General features: G+C 51.4%; 3 protein-coding genes across 4 annotated transcripts; 1 reads left to right on the top strand and 2 right to left on the bottom strand.

Annotated features, from left to right (window-relative positions):
* Positions 1-292: 292 nt before the first annotated feature.
* On the bottom strand, positions 293-3,085 carry TPI1 (triosephosphate isomerase 1). The gene is made up of 7 exons (XM_086759739.1): positions 2,911-3,085; positions 2,186-2,309; positions 2,014-2,098; positions 1,751-1,883; positions 1,411-1,496; positions 1,134-1,221; positions 293-884 (listed from the first exon to the last, which is right to left on the bottom strand). The coding sequence occupies exons 1-7, from the start codon at positions 3,020-3,022 to the stop codon at positions 766-768; spliced, it is 747 nt and encodes a 248-aa protein (XP_086615865.1). The 5' UTR covers positions 3,023-3,085; the 3' UTR covers positions 293-765.
* A 292-nt stretch (positions 3,086-3,377) lies between these two features.
* On the bottom strand, positions 3,378-18,189 carry USP5 (ubiquitin specific peptidase 5). 2 transcript variants are annotated; one of them, XM_086759762.1, is made up of 20 exons: positions 18,064-18,189; positions 16,458-16,583; positions 16,131-16,197; positions 13,330-13,463; positions 12,882-13,027; positions 12,406-12,590; positions 11,762-11,856; positions 11,047-11,240; positions 10,813-10,884; positions 9,410-9,491; positions 9,071-9,196; positions 8,481-8,634; positions 7,894-8,068; positions 6,477-6,565; positions 6,146-6,268; positions 5,417-5,560; positions 5,119-5,264; positions 4,879-5,032; positions 4,171-4,255; positions 3,378-3,998 (listed from the first exon to the last, which is right to left on the bottom strand). In XM_086759762.1, the coding sequence occupies exons 1-20, from the start codon at positions 18,169-18,171 to the stop codon at positions 3,905-3,907; spliced, it is 2,499 nt and encodes an 832-aa protein (XP_086615888.1). In that variant the 5' UTR covers positions 18,172-18,189; the 3' UTR covers positions 3,378-3,904. The 2 variants fall into 2 exon arrangements, with proteins under 2 accessions (XP_086615888.1, XP_086615878.1); XM_086759752.1 differs by having other exon boundaries at positions 6,077-6,268.
* A 278-nt stretch (positions 18,190-18,467) lies between these two features.
* On the top strand, positions 18,468-21,246 carry CDCA3 (cell division cycle associated 3). The gene is made up of 5 exons (XM_086759810.1): positions 18,468-18,757; positions 18,838-18,970; positions 19,068-19,268; positions 20,318-20,439; positions 20,848-21,246. The coding sequence occupies exons 1-5, from the start codon at positions 18,626-18,628 to the stop codon at positions 20,986-20,988; spliced, it is 729 nt and encodes a 242-aa protein (XP_086615936.1). The 5' UTR covers positions 18,468-18,625; the 3' UTR covers positions 20,989-21,246.
* Positions 21,247-21,574: the final 328 nt, after the last annotated feature.

Here is a 21,574-nt window from a genome sequence, read left to right on the forward strand (position 1 = left end):
CAACAGCTACTGGAACAGAGACACACATGGAAAAAGACGCACACAAATCACCACGGGCCCAAAGAAGAGCAGTAACATGACAGAAGAAAGATGCTCAGGGCATGCTGCAGGTGAAACCTATGACAGTGAGGTGCAGGGTGAACCTGTGCAATACCTACTGGGACAATGATGGATCCTCAAAAAGAGGTCCACAAAACCCACACTACCCTCTCTGCAACAGCCACCTCCAGAAGTAGTAAATTCTGTACACTGCTTGTCCCCAGCTGCTTCAGAATAAGATCCAGGACACACCTTTGCTTTTTCTTTTTTTCATTTATTGTTCAGTATGGGACACAGGTGAGGTATGACATCTCACAAGGGTCTAAGCTGACAGGCTGCTTGCTGATGGAGCTGAAGGATGCAAGAGACTGTAGTGCCTTTTTCCTTCCCCTAGCACCAACAGCCACCTCTCCCCACAGCAATGCAGAGAAAGGGGAGGCACTGGCCAGGCTGACTGTGGGCTCTTAAGGTCAACAGGCAACCGGGATTTTGCCAGTCCAGAGAGGAGGCTGTCAAGACTCTGCTGAGACAGGCTCCCACTTACAGAACTCCAACATGGTGGTGGGGGTTAGCAGCACAGCTAGAACAATGACTGTGGAGGGGGGGAGCCTCAGAGGAGGCCTCTGTACTGAAACATGTGCAATGAAAGGTCCCTTCTTGCTTCCTTTTTTTTTTTTTTTTTCTCCTCTTCTCTGAACCACAAGGGACTGCTCCTCACAGGCTGCTTCAGTGCTTGGCATTAATGATATCCACAAACTCTGGCTTGAGAGAAGCTCCACCAACAAGGAAGCCATCCACATCATGTTGAGATGCCAGCTCCTTACAGTTGCTGCCAGTGACTGAACCTAAGGAGGGAACGGTATTTTAAGATCAGATGTGGCCAGGTCTAGAAAATGAGGCCAGGGCACAAATATAGGACTAGCCACATCTTAGCCTGCAGACAGTAAAACTGTCTGCCATTTACTGGAACAAGCTAGTAGGTGGTTCTTCATGCTCTGACAACCTCAAGTTTCTTCATCAGCAGAGCATGTTGCAGCAATAAGCAGAGGAACTAAGCGCTTCCTGCTCTGGAAAGCAGCTTCAGATTCATTTACCTCCATAGATGATCCTAGTTGACTGAGCAACAGCATCAGACACATGGCTTTTCAGCCAGCCCCTCAGCTTCTCATGAACCTCCTGAGCCTGCAACGGAACAGAAGGAGTCCCACTGAGGGCCAAGCAATACATACGCTGCATACAATTCCTTTCCTCTTCGAGGGAATGTTTAGGGATTCTCTCAATCTTTAGTCTTTAGAGAGAATCTTCAAGGAGATCTCTTGAGTGGAAAGGGTCAACTGGCCATTTAGTGAGCCACCTTTCCCCTGCACATACCTGTTGTGGAGTGGCAGTTTTACCAGTTCCAATAGCCCAAACCGGCTCATAGGCAAGAACCACTTTACTCCAGTCCTTCACGTTATCTGGGGAGGGGGGGAAAGGTACAGGTAAGCATAGCATCCCATGCTGGGAAGGGTAGAGCTGGAAAGCTTTCTGGAACACGCAGGCTTTTTATTAACATGATCGTCTTAATATTGTGTCTGAACATTTACAGCAACATATCTGCAAGCCTTACAGGATGGCCAGGATGGCCACTATAGCCTTCCAGTTAAGGCCATTATGGCCATTTCTTCACAAATGCCTAAAGCAGAAAAAAATGCCTCTTTTCTTCTCTTACCAGCAATGGCCTTGGTCTGTTCAAAAACCACCTTCTCAGTTATGCCAGCTTCTCTCTCATCCAGCTTCTCTCCAATGCAGGCAATGACTCCAAGGCCTTCCGCTAGAGCATGAGCCACCTTCTGCCCAATCAACTGGGAATTGAAAAGAAACAAGACAACCGATAGTCAGACCTACTCCTGTAGTCATATTTTAACTGCTTGCCCCTCCAGCCTTCACAGGCACAACGGAGCTGGACCATCTCTCCATCCCAGCGTCACCCACCTCATCAGACTCGCCAAAAACATGCCTTCGCTCAGAGTGGCCCAGGATCACCCATGCAGCTCCAATATCTTTGATCATTGCTGGGCTGAGGAGAAAGGAGATGACTCGCACCTCTGGAAGAAATCCATGTCCCAGAGGCACCTCAGCTTTACTCTTTTCTCTTTGGGCTCACCTGATCTCTCCTGTGAAAGCACCCTTTGGTACCTTGTAACAGTTCTGTGCCGCAACTCCGATCTTGGCATCAAGCTTCTGACGGGCAAAGTCAAGGTAGATGGAGGGGGCTCCGCAAACCACCTCTGGAAGGCAGAGAAGAGGGTTACCCTTGAGACAGGCAAAGGGCAGAAACCCAGCCACCTCACCCCAAGAGGTCATCCCTATTCCCCTCCCCCACTCCCGGGAAGGCCCAGCCTGCCCACCCTGACATTTGGGGGACCCCCTGCAGCAGGAACATCCCCGCTATCGGATGAACTCAACGGCAGGCAGGAAGCCGGGCAGAGGGGTGACATCGGGCCGACGGCCAGGCCCCTCGACCGGTTCACAGGGGTCCCTTGGAAAGGGCCCAGCGGGTGAGAATCCCGCCCTGCTGCCCGGGCCTGGGTGAACCGGGGGGAAAGGGCGGCGGCATCAGGTTACGCGTGGATATGCCGGCGAGGCGGGGGGTGGGCTCCCGGTCGAGAGACCCGGAGCCCCCCGGGCGAGGTCGGGGCAAGGCCGAGGTCCGCGGCCCCGGATCCGGTTTCGCGGGTATATTTAGCCCCGCCGCCGGGTTATATTTAGGTTCCCGCCACCCTCTGACATTTGCCGCTCCCCCGCCCCGGACCCAGGCCCGGGCCCCGGCCACCGCGCGGGACGTGCGGCGCGGCGCGGAACGTGCGCTACGTGCGGCGGCGCCCTCACCGGTGTCGGCGGAGAGCTTGGCGCCGTTCAGCGTGTGGATGAGCTCGCCCAGGCTCTTCTTGTCGCCGTTCATCTTCCAGTTGCCCCCCACGAAGAACTTCCTGGGCGCCATGACGGGAGCGAGCTGACACCGGTACCGCAGGAGACTCGGAGGTCAGGAACGCCAGCAGCGCGTGGGCCCCGGCGCCCGCTTTTATAGGCCGACAGCTCCCGAGGCCCCGCCCCTTCCTCTGACCCCGCCCCCCACGCGTCGCCGCCGGTCCCGGTCCCGCCTGCCGGTCACGGCGGCCCCAGCACCCCCTGCGCCGGGGCTCCTCCGTTTGCGCGGCGAGGCGTGGGGTGAGGGGAGGCCGACGGACTGTGCTGCCGACAGCGCCGGGACCCCACCAGTGTTTGCACCCCGCGGCCACTCGTGTTCGAGCTCCCGGACGGACCCCAGCAAGGCAGAGGGCAGACAGAAACCAGGAGGGGGTATTTCGAGTTTTATTTTGTCCCTCGTGTATTTTGGCATGTAAAGGGCAACACAAGGTGAGGGGGGGGGGCGCTGCTTGTGGCCCACTTTGCTGCCCGTCCCGCGTCCTCCCCGGCAGGGCAGGCAGGAGGCACCCCCCCCCCAAAACACAAGCCACACATACACACAAGCCCCCTCCTCCCCTTCCGGACCAAGGAGGTGGCATCGTCCCACCACGCAGCAAAGCACTAGGGCTGTGTGTCACACGGGGGTGGGGACAGTGAGGACATTTCCTATAGAAACAGATATTCCCACCCCACCCCCTCCCACCCCCCCTGGATCCCCTTCAGTCATGTCCACGGGGGCTCCAGCTCCCAGTCTATCAGTCAGGGAACTTTTGTCTCCCTGTGCGTCTCCCTACCGAAGCCATGAAGGGATGTGTGGGGAAAGAGAAGCAAGGGAGAGAAGAACCCCTGCTCTCATCCTCACTGTCCCCACCCCTTCAGCCCACTCTCCCCCCACCACACACAGCAAGAGGATGTTCTAGCTGGGAATCCGCTGATAGAAGTAGATATAGCCCAGGTCCTTGGGGGGCTTCTCAGAAGCACAGACTTTCTGGTCGTTGTAGATCACCCACCTGCAACAGGCAGAAGGGGAGCTTAGGGATGCCGTTCTGTGGCTAAGACACAGCTTGATTCCCCTCCCCTGCTCTCATCCCCGACCCCCCCAACACCTCTGAAGAAACAGGGGAAGACAGTGATTTAAAGCTATACCTCAGAGTCCCCTGACGCTGTGAAAATCCCTCTTACCTGCCATCTTTCTTGATGTGACAAACATAGTGTCCACACATAGTCGAAGTGCCCATGTGGCTGATGAAGGCAAACAGCTGATATTCTTGAGAGGCGGGAAGAGAGGAGTGATCAGAGAAAGCCAAGCATCTTACCTAGAAACACTCTGTGCAAGGCCCTTTCTAGAGAAGGATCTGTGAAGGAAGCTCTGCTGCGTAATAATTTAGAATTAGGTCCCCATCAAGTGTGCCTGTGAGTGGTCTTAAGGCCAAACGTGCAGGGAAATAGGAGATAGCAATTTCCATTTAGCCTTCTCTCTTCCAACTGTTTATTTGGCCCATGGGTGACGGCAGGGATTCCCCCTCCCTATGGAACTAAGCAGCCTAGCAGCATTGGCACCAGTTCTGCAGAGAGACTGGAACCTGGTTTTCGAATGGGAGCCTGAAGAACAGAAAACCCTCCCAGGACAACTGGGATAAAGCAGCACAGCCCTTCTCATCTTTCACTTGACGGCACCTCCTCTTCCTCTCTCTTACCAGCTTCCAGGTAGCCCCCAGCCTGAAGGGTCTCAGCCCTACATTTTCCTCCCTGCTTCCCCCTCAACAACCAGACCAGCTCTGTGGAAGCTGCTGCTGCTGCTACAACCTCATGGTACCGCATGGATTAGGGAGGATAAAGCCATGCTGAGTTTGCGCCCCTAAATCTACATTCCTACTGCTTGGAACTCACTTCCAGGCCCATCGCGCACTTTAGGACCCACAGGAACAGATTCAGAGATGGATTCTGCTGCCGAGCGCCCCTCTGAGATATCCATAGCAGCTTCTGCATCCAGGTCATCAATGTGACTAAAGATCCAATCCACAGCGCGCTCCAGACTGTTGTTCTGGACGGAAGAAGAGAAGACTGTGAACCTGGGAATGCCTGTGCCTGAGAACATCCTTTCACCCTGATGTCAGCCATGCCTCTCACCGTGGCTCTAAGCGCTTTCATAGCCTGGTCCCGGGAGAAGCCCATGGAGACAATGGTGGCCACACTGTCTTCTGAAGGAGGGTCTGGGCAGGCAATAGTTGACCCTGGTCCACTGGATCCAGGGAGAACTAACGGGTTAGCAAAGTCTGCAGCAGGAAACAGCACACAGCTCAGAGCAGGTAGATTTCTCCAAAAGGGACAGAGGTCCCAACTACTTTAGTTTTCTACTGCGGCAGTGGGACAGGAAGTACAACGGCCCAGATGCAATAAGCTTCACCGTGGCCAGGTGGCCTCATACCTGGATCATCCATATGTGACATGACCCAGTTCATGGCAGCCTCAACCCCACTGTTCCCTGTGTAATACACGGCTTTGCGGCAGGCATCCATGGGAAAGCCCATCTCCACTAGCTGGATAATCACTGACTCATCCAACATGGGTGCTGTGGGAAAGACAAAGATTAGAGCCACCCACTCCCACCCAGCCCTGCCTGCTCCATTTTGTGCAGTGTCACACAGCCCTCCAAGCCACCATTTCCTGGCTTCGTTTCACATAAGTTCTGTCTCTCTGCTCTTCTCATCCATTGCTCTTCAGAAGCACAGGCACCCCGAGGAACAAGAAGATTCAACTCATGAACTCAGGAGCACTGACTCTTCCCTAGCCTCCAAACCACACCTCCCACTGTGGTTTGTGAAAATAAAATACCTCTACCAGTTAAATCTTGTATAAACCCCAGCTCTGCCCCCTCTAAATGCACTAGACATGCCACATCCCCATCTTCCACAGAACAGGAATCAACAAACTCCCTTGCATAACAGGCATGCAAGGGAGGCAGCCGGCATTCTGACAGAGGGACAGGGAAAGTCTAAGCAGGTGGGAAACCACTAGCACGGGAGACAAGTCAAGGAGAGCAAGGAAATGAGTCAGGCATCAGGAAGAGAGCAGGAGAATCACTAACATGTCGGAGAGGAGAAGTGAGGGGAGCAGAAGGAGTCGTCGTCCTCGTTGCCATAGAACCCCAGGCTACCTTTGGGCTCGTCTGGTGTCACCAGTGGGGGTGCGATGTCTGGCATTTCTTCTTCTCCATCTTGCAGCCCCGTTCCCTGCAGTGCAGAGATATCCAGCTCCTCTGGCATTTCAATGGAGACATCTGCAAGATATAGTCCTGCTCAGCCTCCTCACAGGGGCAGAAACAAAGGACTGGGTTGGGAGATCTAGAAGGGTAAGTCCCTGGGGATACAACAGGCTACAGTCTGCAGCTCCTTTTGGGGCAGTTACTTTCCTCTTTGTAGTAATGACCACAATACCCACATATGACACCCAATATCTGTGTGCTCTGTACTTCTCATCCTCCTTACCAAGCTTTTTGGGCACCCAGTCCAGACCAAAAGTGAATTTCTTGATCTGGATCACCAGATAATCCGGGAAAGAGGCGAACCGCGTTGTTCTGCAAGAAACAAACAACACTTTTAAATACTTTGTCAGGAATGACTGAAGGCACCTAGATGATTCATGAAATCAGGGAGTAGGGTGAAGGCATGTCCTAAGAGGGGGGATACACATAGCTGTGCAGCTCCCCTATGCTGAGCTTAAAGCTCCTCAAACACTGAATCATTTCTAAAGCAGATGCCCTGACCAGATGAGAAAGAATGCAGCATGTACAAAATCTTGGGGGATGAGAAAAAAATAGTATACGTTCTCTATCCTGTATTTTACAAGCCTCCTCAGATTTTAGTATTTAATTAAAAGTCTAACCCTTACCGAATGTAGAGGAAATAACATCTTTTACTAGACCAACAGACACAGCTGCAGGAACTGACAAGCTTTCAAGCACAAGGACACTTATTTGGATATGAAGCAAAAGCAGAGAATTTTAAGCTAACTGAATCTGATTGAATGTTATTTAGTTAGAAAATTTGAGAGAGAGGGTGTCTGGAATCTATGAAACAGAGGGGAACGTTTGCGAAAGGAGAAGCAGTAATAAAAAGACAGACACTTATTATTGGGGGATAATTGTACCATGCCATAAAATTAATTTAAGCAATGGTATATATTAAATGCTAATTTTTACAAAGTGTTTGAACACAACTCACCACCTAAAACCAAACCAAAATGTTACTTTTCAATGTGATCGCGTTACTCACTATTTATTTATAGTAGCTATTGCTTAACAATACAGTATTTTTTAGAAAAACACTTCCAGTTCTTTGATGACTACTCTTCCACTGCAGAACAGACAGTAGCATCACAGCAGGAAGCTGCTTAAGTTTTAATCTTCTCACTACACCTTTGCACTGTAGCATGTGATGCAGGCAGTGAGACAAATTAAAGCTGTTTTTTAAACCTTGGCACCTGTTACACTCAGTGTTTTGCTCAAACTTTAATAGCTAAAAACTTCCTTTAAAGAAATTTTAGAGATCATGCAAGACCAGCGTCGCCATACTGTCAGTACTGATTTTAAAGCTGAATTTTGAATTTAGCATAAAAGCTGCTAGTTTTCTGGTATATCACTGTATTTTCGTAGCCCCTCAGCAACTGAAATCTGATGGTAAGGATTTCCCTAGCACTGCTGTTCTGCCCACTGTAATCCCTTGGGGGCAATCACTCCAGCACTGATGGACTGGTTCCCTCTCTGCTTCAATGTTCTGCGGCTCCAGGGTATGGAGGGCTACAAAGCTTTGGTAACACTTTTTCCTCAAGCAACTAAAATAAGTCCTCAAAGATACACCTACTGCCAGGTCGTCATAGCCTAACTGGTAACTCACACACACTCACTTGAGAGCCACAGACTTGGCCTGCAAGGCTGTGCTCCAGAAATCATCCACCTGCTCTGGAGCTCCATAGGCCTCTAGGCAGGAGCTGAAAGGCACCTTGGCTCGCACCAACTCAGGCAACGGCTGCTTCTCCTCCTCTGCCTGCCGCTTCTTCTCCTCATATTCCAGTAGTTCATCTAGAGAATAAAGCAGAGGAGTCAAGGACCACCTCTAGGTACCTACAAAGCAACAGGTGTAAGCTACGCTCAGAGGCAGAGCAGGCCTACAGATACACGCCATCAAGAAGGGAGCACAAAGTAGACAATGTCTTCCAGAGCACTGCTCTGCTACTGCAGCCCTGTTCTGCTGTTCAATCACAGCCCAGCTTGTGGTGTCGGAGGGAGAGGTTCTAGAGAGACATCGCTGTGTCACACAGCCTCTGAAGAAATCAGCCCAATCCCACAAAAGCAGGTGAAGGATCGACCTGGCTTCAGGAGTGACAAAGCCAGTCCTCAAGGAAGCCCCTTTCTCATTTAAGGAGTTCTGTGATAAAAGTACAATATCCAAACATAATGTTTGCTACTGTTCTGGCCTTGGCACATTACTGACCTTTGTTGAGTGCAGCATCCATGGGCACGGGCAGCTGCATGATATAGTCCACGCGCTGGGTATATTTCACCTTTTCTGTGGCCAGGCACTTCAGCTTCTCCTCCACCAGAAAACGGAAGACCTCATTAGGGTTCTCCGAGCTGCGGCAGTTCCTCTGAAGAAGGAGAGAATAGGATAGATGTAAGATCACAATGGCAGAAATAAATATCTGCGGTAGCAGCGGTTCCACACAGGACATGGCTAAAGAGTATTCACTTCCTTACCCAGTACACCGGAAAAGACAGCAAAGAGTAAACGAGGGCTAACTTCTGTACCCCAGAAACCCATGCCATTCCTGCTCCTAAAGAAGGCAATTTACATCTCCAGCTATGCCATGCCCAAAAGAGATTCCTCCAAGGAATCAGCCCTGAAAACATGGTCAAGTATCTCTCCTTCTCTGCTCCTGCAGGTCCTAGCTGGCCTATTTCCCCATGTTCTCTCCCTCTCTCTGCTCCAATTGACAGTGTCTCACCTCCACTCCTCACCCCCTGCTGTGCCGAGAAAACAAAGCTGGGCTTTTCCATTATTTGACAGATAGACTCAACCATTACCTCCACCATGTTGATGAAGTGCAGAAAGAATTCCTGGGCGTCCTGCTGTCGGTTAGTGGAAAATTCTGGATGCCCCTTTCCAATGAGGGACTTAAACATGCGTGGAGCAATGCCGTTTTGCATACCCTGCAAATAACAAGGTGGAAGAGGTCATAACTTGCTAAGCTTGTGCCCTGGCATGTAGCACTCTACTCTTAGCCATGCTGTTCTTCAGGTGACGGGGCTCTGAAACGATCCCCAGGACCTGCCTTCAGAACGGGTTCTCTCTCCCTCCCCAAGTAACACACACAATGCCTCCTGCAACACACACGTCATGAGGATGCCGTATCCAAGTCTCACCTTCTGATCGGGCTGCTGTTCCCCATCTGCAGAAGCTGGCTTTGAATACTCCCCAGAAAGCAGTCCATGGCCCAGTTTGGCTCTGGAATGATGAAGAAGTCACTGTTAGCATCAAAAATATTTCTGCAATCCCACATACTCCAGAAGCCACATCAACCCATCCAGCTTTAACACTGCCATGGACTGTCAACCTCACAGAGATCGGCTTTCTCTGCTGCACCTGCCAAGATAATCGTATCTTGGTGTGCTCTCTGGTTCCATGAGACATCATTGACTTGAAAGTTACTAGGACTTCTGTGCACCAGTCTCAAACATTGCTTGCACAGTAGGAAGAACGTAAAGGAACAGCTTCCTTTTCCCCACAGAAGGACAGCCGGTGCTGAACCATACAGCAGCTGCGTAACAGCCAAACTAAGCTGCAGCCTGACATGGGTACAGTAGCAGTGTATCTGACTGACTGTGTGGGAGACAACAAGGCAGAGTGAAATTGTCTGAGCCAGAAATAGCATTGCTGTGAGCAGACTGATCACATTTTCCCAGGGGAAAGATCAAGAATGACTGCATGAGGCACTTAATGGACAACAGCAACGCTCAGCGATTTCCTCCTCTGCTCAGACTCTCCTACTGTTCCACTTCACTCCAGTCCCTCCCCATCACTGTTGCCATTTATCTGGAACAAAATCCTACCAATTCCTCCTTTTGCCCAGGCAAAAATCTTTCTGGCTGTCTCAATTTAATCCCCTCCTCCGTGAACACCTCACCCCAGGCTGTCCAAATTTAGAATCCTCTCCTGCTGCTGAACTCCCTTCCACAAATGCCACCTTCCATTCCTCCACCCCAAACCTCCATATACTGCTTTGATGTTTTAGAGCAGATGTAGCAGAGAATTAATGCATTTTAAATGCAACACCCTACCAAATCTTGGGTTCCTTCTTCTGTATATTCTCCTGCTATTGCTCACACAATAACTCTTGCAGGAAGCCTCTTTAAGTATATATAAATTATCCACTGAGAATAAAGTTGCCCAAATCTATGTATTTCTTTGCTCTTAGCCATCTCCCTCCCTTGGAGAGAGCAAGCACCTTTTTGCTGTTATGCAGATAGAACATGCCTACCAGAAATCCCCCCCATGGTAACAGATGTTACTGCGTTCCCCACATAATACATTTAAGAGCCTCTGATGAACACTGAGGTGCACTCTGTCCTCTCCATCTAGGGCATTCAGCTGAACTTTCTTGGCTTAGATCCTTATCGAACACTGAGGATCAGTGTCTCTGGTGACAGACACGGAAACAGAGGCCAAGGCTCGAGGGAGAAACCTGCAGCAAAGCACACTGTAGCAGTGCAGAGGGAACGCACCCAGGCAGCCTCAGCCTTCCTTCTCTCACCAAAACTCTACGTACACTTGTGTGCTGAAGTCCTGTGTGGGGTCCGAAGGTGCACTTTGGAATATCTTCTCCAGTTTGTCCACATACCTGCAAAGCAAAAGGAAGCAATCTAAGGGACGTAGGGGTTCACCTAGTAAAGACACCGTTCTGAGCCTGATTACTGTAACAGAAGCTCCTGGCTCTAGGAGACCTTTGTACCGATCCCAGGGGATCCCAGGCTAATGGAAAGGAGTGATTAAGATCACTTACTTTCTCTGGAAGTCTGGGATACTGAACAGCACCTGCATCACAGAATTGAGGTAGCAGCTGTTGCCCAGGTTACGGATACCAGTGTACCCAGGCCCATAGAGAGGTTTGAGCTGCACGCCAGACTCCTGGATCAGCTCCCACTCCCCAATGCGTTGGTTCATATCTATTTCCAGTTCTGTCATCGTCTTGTCTGTCTGCGGAGGGAAAGAACAGAAAAAACCCTCAAAGAATACTCGAGGAACATTAGAGGTGTAAAAAGTGCCATGCTGTAGAGAAACATAGAGCCAAATCCATTCTGTTTTATTACATTAGAAGAGGAGGAAAGATATAAGAATTGTTTTCAAATATCTAAATATCCAGGACAGAAAGAGGAATGATAAGAAACAAGGTAGAAATCTGAACCATCCCCTATAAAGTGGCATGGAAGTCACACACTAACACTGAATCTACGGAATACAGCTCAGTGCCTGGGAACCTCTCTGCCCACAGTACTCAAACAGAACTCCAAGGAAATAAACCTGAGGTACGGGAAAGAAAGGCAAAAAAGGCAACAAAAGAAGAGAGGCAGATGAGACAACTCTCTGCTTGGCAAAAATCAGGGTTTCTTGACCAGGAATGGTTCTGCATAGCCACAGGAAAGCTGAGATCCAGCTAAGACACCTCACAGATGCTTCTCTCCCGCTGTGGGCCTATGGAGGACGACCTCTCCCCTCACCTTCTGCATCTTGAGCATGTCAATCCCAAAGTGAGCAAGGTGCTCTGCCAGGTTGGGATCCAACACCATGTCATCCTCATCGTAGGAGTACACGTCTATGGAGGCAAATGAGAGATTTATAATGGCCTGTGATCTAAAATTCACTGCTGGATGAAGAGAACAGAGCACTTAGGGTTTCTCTCCTTTCTCGGAGAGTAACGCAACAGACAGAATATTGAGGTTCCTCCAAAACATGTGACAAGACAAACAATTCTGTCATTGATCAAGGTACAGAGGTACATGTATGCCTGGAGTGAGGAAAGTGGGTTACTGTGCCATATACTCTCTACTCAGGCAATGGACAGAAGATTATTTGATAATCATCCCATCACACAAAATAAGATGGCAACGTGGATAACTATTCTAAAACCCTCAAATTACAAGGGAGGGGAGGAGGAAGGCAAGGTTTTATCAGACGGTTCTTTGCCCGCCACAAGAAAGAGGTCAGAGCTGCTGACGATAAGATGACACCACATGTTCCAGGTCATAAGATGGGCAACGTCAGCCCGATTGCTGGAAATTCTCTCTGACTTGTCTTGTCAGAGGCCCCAGTCAGCCTGAGTGGTGCCTGGCGTCTGTAACCCTCAGAGGATCCCCCTTCTCACCAGCCCCATCAGGAGTAATTGTTCCCAGTTTCACAGCCAGTGGGTAGCCAGTTTCCCGGTAATGCTCGACTGCATGATTGTTGCCACCACTGCCATCAAAATAGCGCCGACCACAGAGGATGGCTCCATCGGTCATGTTCAGCCACAGGTTCTCCCTCATGTCACACTTGCTGCACTTCCAGCCACTATTGACAAAGAACAGAGAAAAAGAGATTAGGGTGAAAACTTTGGGTTCTACCTCCTAAGCTTTCTCCATTACCACCCACAGTACAAGCAATCTCATTCCCCTTTTACTTCAGAACACTGAGCATCCTGAAATATTTTTGTTTGCCATTTCCCCTGAATTTACTATGACAAGGCATGCTCAGAGACTCACAAAAGAGGTCTCATCTGCTCCTGCAGTCCAGGACAGAAGAAGGTGATGGGGGTGGATCTAGGATACACAGCGATACAGCTAGTTTCGGAACTATGCTCACCACGGTGGGATGCGGACATCGTTCTGAAGCTGGTGCAGTGAAAAAGCATGTTTGGATATACGCCGAACTTCCCCATCCCAAGCCTGCACCTCCTGCTTCCGTGAGGCTGAATCTGCTGTCAGGATGGCCTCGACTGCACTGGCAATCTGGAATTAGGATAGCAGGAAAAAAAAAAGAAGGGCATAAGGAGAGAAGCTTCCAAGGCCACAACACTCCACATTTAGGCTCAGATCGACAAGTCAGTTGTGCTAGGGCAGCGTTCAGGAGCCTCAGTCACAAGCCAGGGCTCTGTAATATAGAGCACTGTGTAAGTGTAGAACAACCCTGATTACTCCAAGCCGAGACTTCACAGGAGCTCTGCAGGATCCCTTTTACAGGACAGCAATTCCTTCTCTGTAATGGTGCATTTCCTCACCAACAGAAAACACAGCCCTCCACCCAAACATACCCTGTCTCTGACCATGTCTGGTAGTCCCTCCAGCCCGTCACGAGGAATATCCAAATGCTCTGGCAAAATTACGATTTTTACATCTTCGTCATATTCAAACTTTTCCTCTGTGATGTCAAATCCACCTTCTACACCTACAGGACAAAAAAATATTGCAGTAACATGTGAAACTAAACATCTTCTGAGGCCTCTGCCCACAGCTTACATGAAAAAGGCACCATGACGAAGGCAAAGCTCTAGACTAACGATTCACAATCTTTCTTCTATTTCTGGGTCCCAAAGTTTCTGCTGGAGGTATGGACTTCACAGGAGTAAATATAAGCCTAGCGACAATAGGTTTGCTTTTCCCAGATCTCTTTCTAAGCAAAAAGATGCTTAGAAGGAATCACCAGACACTGACTACAACCAGAAGAAAGATGACCTGCGCTAGAGAGACAGTGGCCAAAACAGGGCCCATGAAAAAGCACTGCTGTTCACCCTTCATAGTATATCCAAGATGAGGAATGGAGAAGGGCAGGAAGAGATCGTATTCTAACCCCGTGCAAAGGTCTAGTCTACCAGCATCTTTAAGGAGCCTGGCTCTGCTTCTTGCCTCCTCCAGTAAGAACAGTTCAGAGTCCTGAACTTAAGCAATAAGAACCAGGAATTCTTCTGGAACCAGAACATCCAGAATTACAGAAAAAGTTAAGAAAGGTATAGTGCTGGCAGTTTCTCACGCCCATCTAGCCATGCTTTCCAGAGGTTGCAAAAGAAATGGGACTTCCATACATAACAGGTTATTTGCCAGTTATCAAGAGTCATGGTCTTGACGCGATGGTCACCAAAAAGCAACATTTGCAGTGGATGGAACAGTTTCTGATTTATATAGGTACTCAGGAAAAAACCTTGGCCTTTCCTGTTCTCCAAGTGTTCGCACCTTACATCCCAGAAGGAAACAGGCAGAAGACACGTTACTTACTAGCAGTCTTTAACCTCTATGTTGTTTTCAACTGCAATAAAAACTACCTACAATTTTTAGAGTATGCACAAACTGCTATGTAGGAATACTGATGTTGCAAGCCTGAGTGATTCTGGAAATACCTGAAAACAGTCACAAGCATCATGCGACAACATACTCAGATAATCCTCTTCTGTGCCTCTTCAGCACATCCCAGAGGATCTCCTGTCACCACTTCATAGAGTAAAGCAATACACCATACCTCAGGGTATTACACATTTCCTGAAGTCTAAACAAACTAAATCAGACTGCACAGGTCCTCTCAGGTGGTTACATGAGCCTTCTGAGGCTTCAGATGAAGAAAAGAGTTTTCAGCCAGCAGCCTGCCTCCTAGTCCTTTTTCCTCCCACATATATTCAACAGCTTGCCACAAGCTGCCTCCCTCTCCATGGTTGTACCTAAGCACCATAAACTCTGAAAGTCATTCAGCCAACATGTGGGCATGGAAAGCAAGCACTAAAGATTTTATTTTTTTTTTCCCATGGAGAGGGAAGCTACACTTTGCTGCCAATGACATTTTGCTCCTATATCTTTCTCGTATTTTAAAAAATCTCCCTTGTCAGGATTAGCTAAACCACCACTAAAAAAAAGAGGAAAAAAATAATCTCTCCTAGATTTAAGATCACTGCCTCACGGGGCTAATACTTTCTTTTATTCTCTCCCACTCCATTCATGCCACTAAGCTGTTATCACAGGCAGCTATTTGCTGACCGTGCTTCTCTCAAGACCTCTGCAGAACTCAGGAGGCAGAAATAACTGGGCCTCATTTCTCCAAAAGCACCATAATTACATACATAAAAGCACTGGCTATCTGAAGAAATGTAGATTCTAGTCTCAGTTTTGCTGGAAGTGACCTTTGAGACTCCATTTACCTCACCACAAAAACAGGGAGCAGCTGGAAGTCTTAACGTTGGTGTTTGTGTTGTGGCAGCAGTGGAGTCACCGGGCGTCTGCTTCACGATGGCACAGCCAGGGAAAACGTGAGCAAGAAGAAAGATGTGCATGGTCCAGGTTCTGGATTTCCCTCTAGCGGTCAGCTCCCAGCAAGCCAAGAACCTGTTACTGCTAAAAAATGTTCCTGTCCTCTGCTTTATGGATCTCCATAATGGTTCAGAAATTGCTAGCCTAGACTGCTCCAAATAAGCAGCATCTTCACTGACTGCCATGACAGCTTCTGCAATCGGTGCGAGAGAGTAATGGAACACCAGCCCCGTTCTTCCAAAAAAGGGCTTGTTTTTAATATTTTAATGTTCACATGTTTTTCCTCCAGTATCAGCCTTGCATTTCAAAGGACTATCGAGCCAAAAGTGCCAACACAGCATTTGCCAGTAATTTCTTCCCCATCTACATAAATAACACTCAGTCAATTTCTCAGAAGTTTAAAAAAATAGTTTTTCTATCAGAAACTTCAAACTTACTTTTCTCAGACCTGCACATGTTACCAAACTTACTTTAGCCCCACACTGGATGGATCCAAGTAAAGCAACAGCCCCACACTGGTTATACCCACACCGAGCTGAGTCAGGCATATGGAGTTAAGAGAGGACACAAAACATATTTGTCTACAGAAAATCTGATGCAACTTTGAACATAGAACAAAACCACCACGTCAATAACTGTTTTGCAGTAATTGCTCACCTAAGACATACCAAAAAACATGAAGCTTGAATTCTGTTCGGGATACTAGCTTCAACTAGCCCAGAAAAGGAAAGGCAAAAAAAAAGAGACGTGCCACAAAGCCAGGCAGCTCCAGAGGACTGGTCCAAAACAACAAGGACGTTACGGTACACAAGTGCTTTCTTACCAATAGCCAAGCGAGTTGGTTTTTTCCTTGGTGGGTCCCCAGCACTGGAGTTGGTGTCTTCTTCTTTCTATTGCATTGAGAAGAAATAGGGAAATAGAGTTAGGGGAACAGGCAGGCTGTGGGAAGCCTTAAGGACTGAAATTAAGCTACTTTGAAAACAAAAAGACGCCAGGCAGAAATGGCGTGGGCAGTCTGAACAACAATTCGACATAAGCAGAGCATCAGTTATATTTGAGGGGCAAAAACTCTGTATCTGATTGAATACAGAGACTTAGCCCAGCTCTCAATTTCAGAACAAGTCTGATTGCATGTATTTTTATTTTTTACCGGTTTACGCGTTCTTTTGAGGTGCAGGTAGACCCGCTGGCCTGTTTTCTGATAGTGTCTTTCCACATACTGCTTCCCAAAGCCGAGGAACGTGTTCATGCAGATATACAAGCCGCCATCTGATTCCTGGAAGGAAGGAGAGAGAGGTGGTAAAAAATGCCATTCCAGCTGCTAGGATAGGCACAGACTTACGTCTAGGAACACTATTCATTAAATTGTGGGTATGGTTCATTCCTACATACCAGCCACCTAGTCACTAGTCGGACATAAGACAGCAAGCCCCAGCCTGGCTGTCCCAGAAGAACAGGTACTCCTGTCAAGATGATGTATTTGAAAACCTATTTCCCTGTTCATTTACAGCAGGATGCTACTGAATCAGGAAAGCCTGAGCTTCCTCAGGAGCTTATGTCGCAAAAGGCCCTCATACGAACAGTTCACACGTTCAGAGCACAGTACAATCATTACCCACAAAAGTGTGCCACCCTGTCTGAACGCGTAACTCCCAGTGCCACCGAGAACTTTGCAAACTACAGCGTGAGGAAGGTTAGCAGATCACTCACTGCTGCATTCAAAAGCTTGTGAGTAGCTCTGAAATGGATACAGAAGGAGCCCTCTCCATCCCACAAGCACCTGGAAAACCTCATGCTCATTCAGCAGAGATACCCTTTTTAAATGGAAGAGGTGAGGGACCCAAGTACAAAGACTGGAAAAGAGGGAAACCACTAAGAAGCTCTTAGCCTGCTTCCCAAAGTTAACCAGCTGGGACAGAGTCAGACCAGGGAGTGCATGGACAGCCAAGACCGTAGGGCTCGGGGAGGGAAAGAGGGCCAGGCTGCCGTGTGCTGCTTCTTCAAAGGACCTGTATTTTACAGCCACAGCCCGTTTTGTCTGGTAGGCTGGGGCACAGCCCAGGACGGGTGTCTGCAGAGGAGGCCAAGGGCGGGGGGGTGGCCCTCACCCTCCCGCCGCCTGGGCCTCCCCAGGTCCGCCTAGGCCAGGCGGGAGTAGGGAGGGAGGAGCAGGGATGCTGGCGGGGTGGAGACGGCTGGAGAAGCGACCACTGCCATCTTAATGACACAGCACCGACTCGCCCCCCGCCTGCCGGGCCACGCCACGCGGTGAGCCGGAGGGGCAGCTCTGACCCGGGCAGGGCGGGACCCCCGGCCCGCCCCTCGCCAACGCCGCCGCCAAGGGCCGGGCCCCGGGCGCGCCCCAGCCCCCGCCCCCCCGCCGGACTACAAGCCTCAGCGTCCTCCTCGCAGCGGGACAGAGAGGGGAATGACCCGGGGGGACACTCGCTTTCCAGGCGTGCGGGGCTGGGCCGCCGCCGAACGGGGCGAGCGACCTGCCCACGCCCGCCCCGGCCCCAGAACTACAGCCCCCAGTGCGCCGCAGCCGGGAGGGGCGCGGCGCGGAGCACGCCGGGCGCTGTAGTCCCCGAGGGCCCCGCTCTCCGCCCGGCCGCCGGCCGCTCCGGTCGCCGGGGAACCACAAGTCCCATGGTCCCCCGCGCGGCCGGCGCCCCCGACGGGCGGGTGGGCTGTGAGCGGGCCGGAGCGGGGGCCAGCCCGGGCGGGCGGGCGGGCCGGCCGCGGGGCGCGCTTACCGGCGTGTCAAAGGAAAAGGCGCACTCGTCCTTGTGGACCCGGTCGCCGGCCTTGGGCACCCGGATGGACGGCAACACCGAGAGCAGCGCCTCGCTCAGCTCCGCCATGACAGCGGCTCACTGCAGCACCGCCCACAGCCCCACCCTGACCAATCAGAGCCCAACGTCGTCAGGTGGGCTCTGGCCAATCCCGCGCCGCAGGGGCGCGCCGGCAGCGAGGCTGAGGGCCGGACCTGCCGCACCGCCCGGCCGGTTCGCCCAATCGCAGCCAACTTTCTGGCGCCTCGGGAGGCGGTGCAAGGTGCTTCGGCCAATGGCAACTTTGGCCAATGGCGGGGGGCGGTGCTGGGCTCCCCGAAGATTGACAGCGGGCGAGGCGAGACGTGCCGGGCGGGTGCTGCCGGGCCGCCGGGCGGCCGCCGCGGGAGATGGGCGGTGGAGGGCGGGCTCAGGGGCGGGCCCTTCCTCCGCGCGGGGGCCAATGGGGCGGCGCCGCCGCCCGGCGCGCGGGAGATTTGAATCGCGGCGGTGAGGGGGCCGGGGGAGCTCGGCGCCCGCCGCCATGGGGGTCTCCGGCAGCGCCCTGGCCACCCCTCCCGCCGCCGCCCCCCCCACTGCCCTCCGCAACAAGCACCTGGCGCACGTCCGTGACCCTCGCTCCCCCAGCGCCGGCATCCCGCGCACCCCCATCGAGGTAGGCGCCTCCCCGGCCCGCCGCTCCCCTCCCCAGCGGCCCCGGCCCGCCGCCCCCCCCACGCCTGCCCTCTCCCGCAGGTGATGAGCTCCCCGGCGGGCAGCCCTCAGCCCAGCCCCGCCGAGCCGGCGGCGGCGGGCACCAGCCAGGAGCGGGACCCGCGCTCCCCCACGCCCGGCATCTCCCGCACGCCCATGAGAGCCGCCTCGAGTGGTGAGTGAGGCCGGGGCGGGGGCGGGGGCGGGCGGGTCGGTGGGCGGCCTGCCTGCCCGCCCGCCCGGCGGCTCACCCCGTCCTCCCTCCCCGGCAGACAGCGTGGATCGCCTGGTGAAGCAGCTCAGCGAGGCCTTCGCGGCGGAGGACGCGCCCCCGCAGCCGCCGGCAGCGGCCTGCCCCGCCGAGGAGCCGGTAGCGGAGGAGCCGACCCGGCGGAGCTCCCCGGAGAGGCCGCCCTCTCCCAGTACGGCCCCGGCTCGGCCGGCCCGCGTTGCTGGGCCCGGCCTCTCCTCGGGTAAGTGCTCGATTTGGGGGTTGGGGGGCGGGGAAGTACCACAGCATCTGGAGGGCTGTGCGGCCTGTGGGATGAGCAGGTCAGGGCTCCCGGCACCCGCTGTGCAGGTCCCTTCCCCAGGCTCGCTTGCTTACAGAGACCCCGTCCATTCCCTTCCGGTTCAGCTGCCTCCCCCTGCCTCAGACAGCCTGGCCTTCGGGCTCTGCAGCTGGCAGGTGGGAGGCCCCTCTGGGAACTGTTCTCTTATCAAACAGATTTCCCTCAGGAACTGAAAAATCAAAACTTCAATCTGTAGTCAAAATCAAAGGGTAAATGTACCTCTTCAAGAGGTAAATGTCAGCTCTTCCCCTCTCTGAGACAGGTTTGTAACTGTGGAGGCCTGTTCAGAGGCCTCTGGAAGAAGTTTTCTTGGGAAGAGCTGGGGACTGAGGATGGGAAGCACATCTAAGTGCTATGACTGAGTGGTGCTGAGAGACTTTAATACAGACAGTGCTTCTGAAAATCCTGTGCTGAGTATCTTCTCCTATGAGGAGAGGCTGAGAGCTGGGACTGTTCAGCCTGGAGAAGAGAAGGCTCAAGGGGAATCTTATTAATATATAAAAATACCTGAAGGGAGGGTATAAGGAAGGAAGAGCCAGGCTGTTTTTTAGTGCTACCCGGTGGCAGGACCAGAGGCAATGGGCACAACTGGAACAGATGAGGACCCATCTGAACATCAGGAAATGCTTCTTTCCACTGTGAGGATGACTGAGCACTGGAACACACTGTCCAGAGAGGTTACAGAGTCTCCATTCTTGAAGATATCCAAAAGTCATCTGGATCTGGTCCTGGGCAGCTGGCTCTACATGGCTCTGCTGGGCCTGCAGGTGGTTGGTTGGACCAGACCCTTCCAACCTCAACCATTCTGTGGTGTCTTTACCCCAAAGTCCTTGGGTAACAGTCTTTGCTGTGCAGGCAAGCAAGCTGGATCATAAAGGCCAGGAGGCTTTTAAAATCCAGGACTCTATAGCCTTGTTGTGATACACTGATACGCTTACTTCGGTCACTAGGGAGCAAGCCTGTAAGACGCAAGACCAACAACAAAATCATGGCAACACCTGGTGGAACTGGCCGCTCTCCCCTCAGCATCCTGCAAGATGATAATTCCCCCAGTGCTCCTGCCCCTCGCCAGGTAAAGCTTAGTGAGTCATATTGTGGGAAGGAGAATGGGCTGGAAAAAAAAAATCAAAGCCAAATACTTCAATTTCTGTATTTTGTAGTGCCCCAGTTTGCAACTGTGACATCCTAGGCCTCTAGAGCTTGGTGACTTCATAGGTATTTTTCTGTGGGTCAGTCTTGTCCCACATGCCTCCAAGTCTTGTTCAATGTCTGTATCTTTGGCCTTACCATGATACTGACCGTTTTGGTGCATCCTTTCTTTTCAAGCTATAGAAAGCTGTACGTCACTTAGACATTACCATAAGAGAGCCAAAGGTGAATGGCCTGAAAATGGGTTACATGTTCCACTGAGAATTAACTAACCCTCAATGAACTTGTGTTTTATGCTATATCTTTGTTTTTTTAAAAAAAATTTCTCCAGGGTAAGAGACACGTGTTGGGAGAGAACCTTGGGGAGAAGAAGGAAGTAGCAGTGGATCTGAGCAGGAGCCTCAAATCTGGGAACTGTGCTTGGAGTGATTTGAACAAAGAGAACCAACAGTGTCCTTTTGTGGAGAACTAGAGATTTCCTTTTCCAGGATCTTGCTGTAACTTGCTTTTATGTTTTGAGAGTCTTCTAGGGGTGAGAAATCCTGCAACAGACTGAAACTTCAGACTTGTAGTCTGTTCCCTGTTGAGAAAAGAAGACGTGTACTCTCTCTCCCCTAGCTCTGCATTTCTCATGTACAGTACAGACTTTGTCTCTTCTGCTGTATATCAGCTGTATTGACTTACCATAGAGTTCTTATCTGTAGCAAATAAATCTGTATGAAACCTTTGACTGTATCTATGTCCTGACAGGACAGCAGGAGTCCCTTGCTTGCCCAGTACCATGTTTTCTTTGGGGACAAGCATCCAGGAACAAATAGTTCAGCCTTCCATTGGCCTTAAAACTCATCTCTGTCCCCTGCCTGTAAAGTGCCACCACAGAGCTGTGCTGAGAAGGGTCTGACCTTGGACCTATGTGCTACAGGGCGGGCTGGGGAGTGGCAGCTCTGTGCAGGAGACTGATGTATCTAGTGTAACTTCTGGAGTTCTGCTGTACCTTCTCCAAGCTGAAACTAACACACACAAAGGACTGTAGCCAATTGCAACGGTTGGGCATGAGG

Source organism: Chlamydotis macqueenii, chromosome 1 (genome assembly GCF_036417535.1).
Source record: "Chlamydotis macqueenii isolate bChlMac1 chromosome 1, bChlMac1.mat, whole genome shotgun sequence".
In the NCBI taxonomy this organism is placed as follows: Eukaryota; Metazoa; Chordata; class Aves; order Otidiformes; family Otididae; genus Chlamydotis; species Chlamydotis macqueenii.

Excerpts from the sequence above, each read along its gene's own strand:
- TPI1 (XM_086759739.1), bottom strand. The coding sequence starts at position 3,022 with ATGGCGCCCAGGAAGTTCTTCGTGGGGGGCAACTGGAAGATGAACGGC. Across the intron at positions 1,497-1,750 it reads ACAGACCAAGGCCATTGCTG|ATAACGTGAAGGACTGGAGT; the intron begins GTAAGAGAAGAA and ends CCCCCTCCCCAG. Across the intron at positions 1,222-1,410 it reads AAACTGCCACTCCACAACAG|GCTCAGGAGGTTCATGAGAA; the intron begins GTATGTGCAGGG and ends GTTCCGTTGCAG.
- USP5 (XM_086759752.1), bottom strand. The coding sequence starts at position 18,171 with ATGGCGGAGCTGAGCGAGGCGCTGCTCTCGGTGTTGCCGTCCATCCGG. Across the intron at positions 16,584-18,063 it reads CCTTTTCCTTTGACACGCCG|GAATCAGATGGCGGCTTGTA; the intron begins GTAAGCGCGCCC and ends CCTTCCTTCCAG. Across the intron at positions 3,999-4,170 it reads CACATCAAGAAAGATGGCAG|GTGGGTGATCTACAACGACC; the intron begins GTAAGAGGGATT and ends TGCCTGTTGCAG.
- CDCA3 (XM_086759810.1), top strand. The coding sequence starts at position 18,626 with ATGGGGGTCTCCGGCAGCGCCCTGGCCACCCCTCCCGCCGCCGCCCCC. Across the intron at positions 18,758-18,837 it reads TCCCGCGCACCCCCATCGAG|GTGATGAGCTCCCCGGCGGG; the intron begins GTAGGCGCCTCC and ends CCTCTCCCGCAG. Across the intron at positions 19,269-20,317 it reads TGGGCCCGGCCTCTCCTCGG|GGAGCAAGCCTGTAAGACGC; the intron begins GTAAGTGCTCGA and ends TTCGGTCACTAG.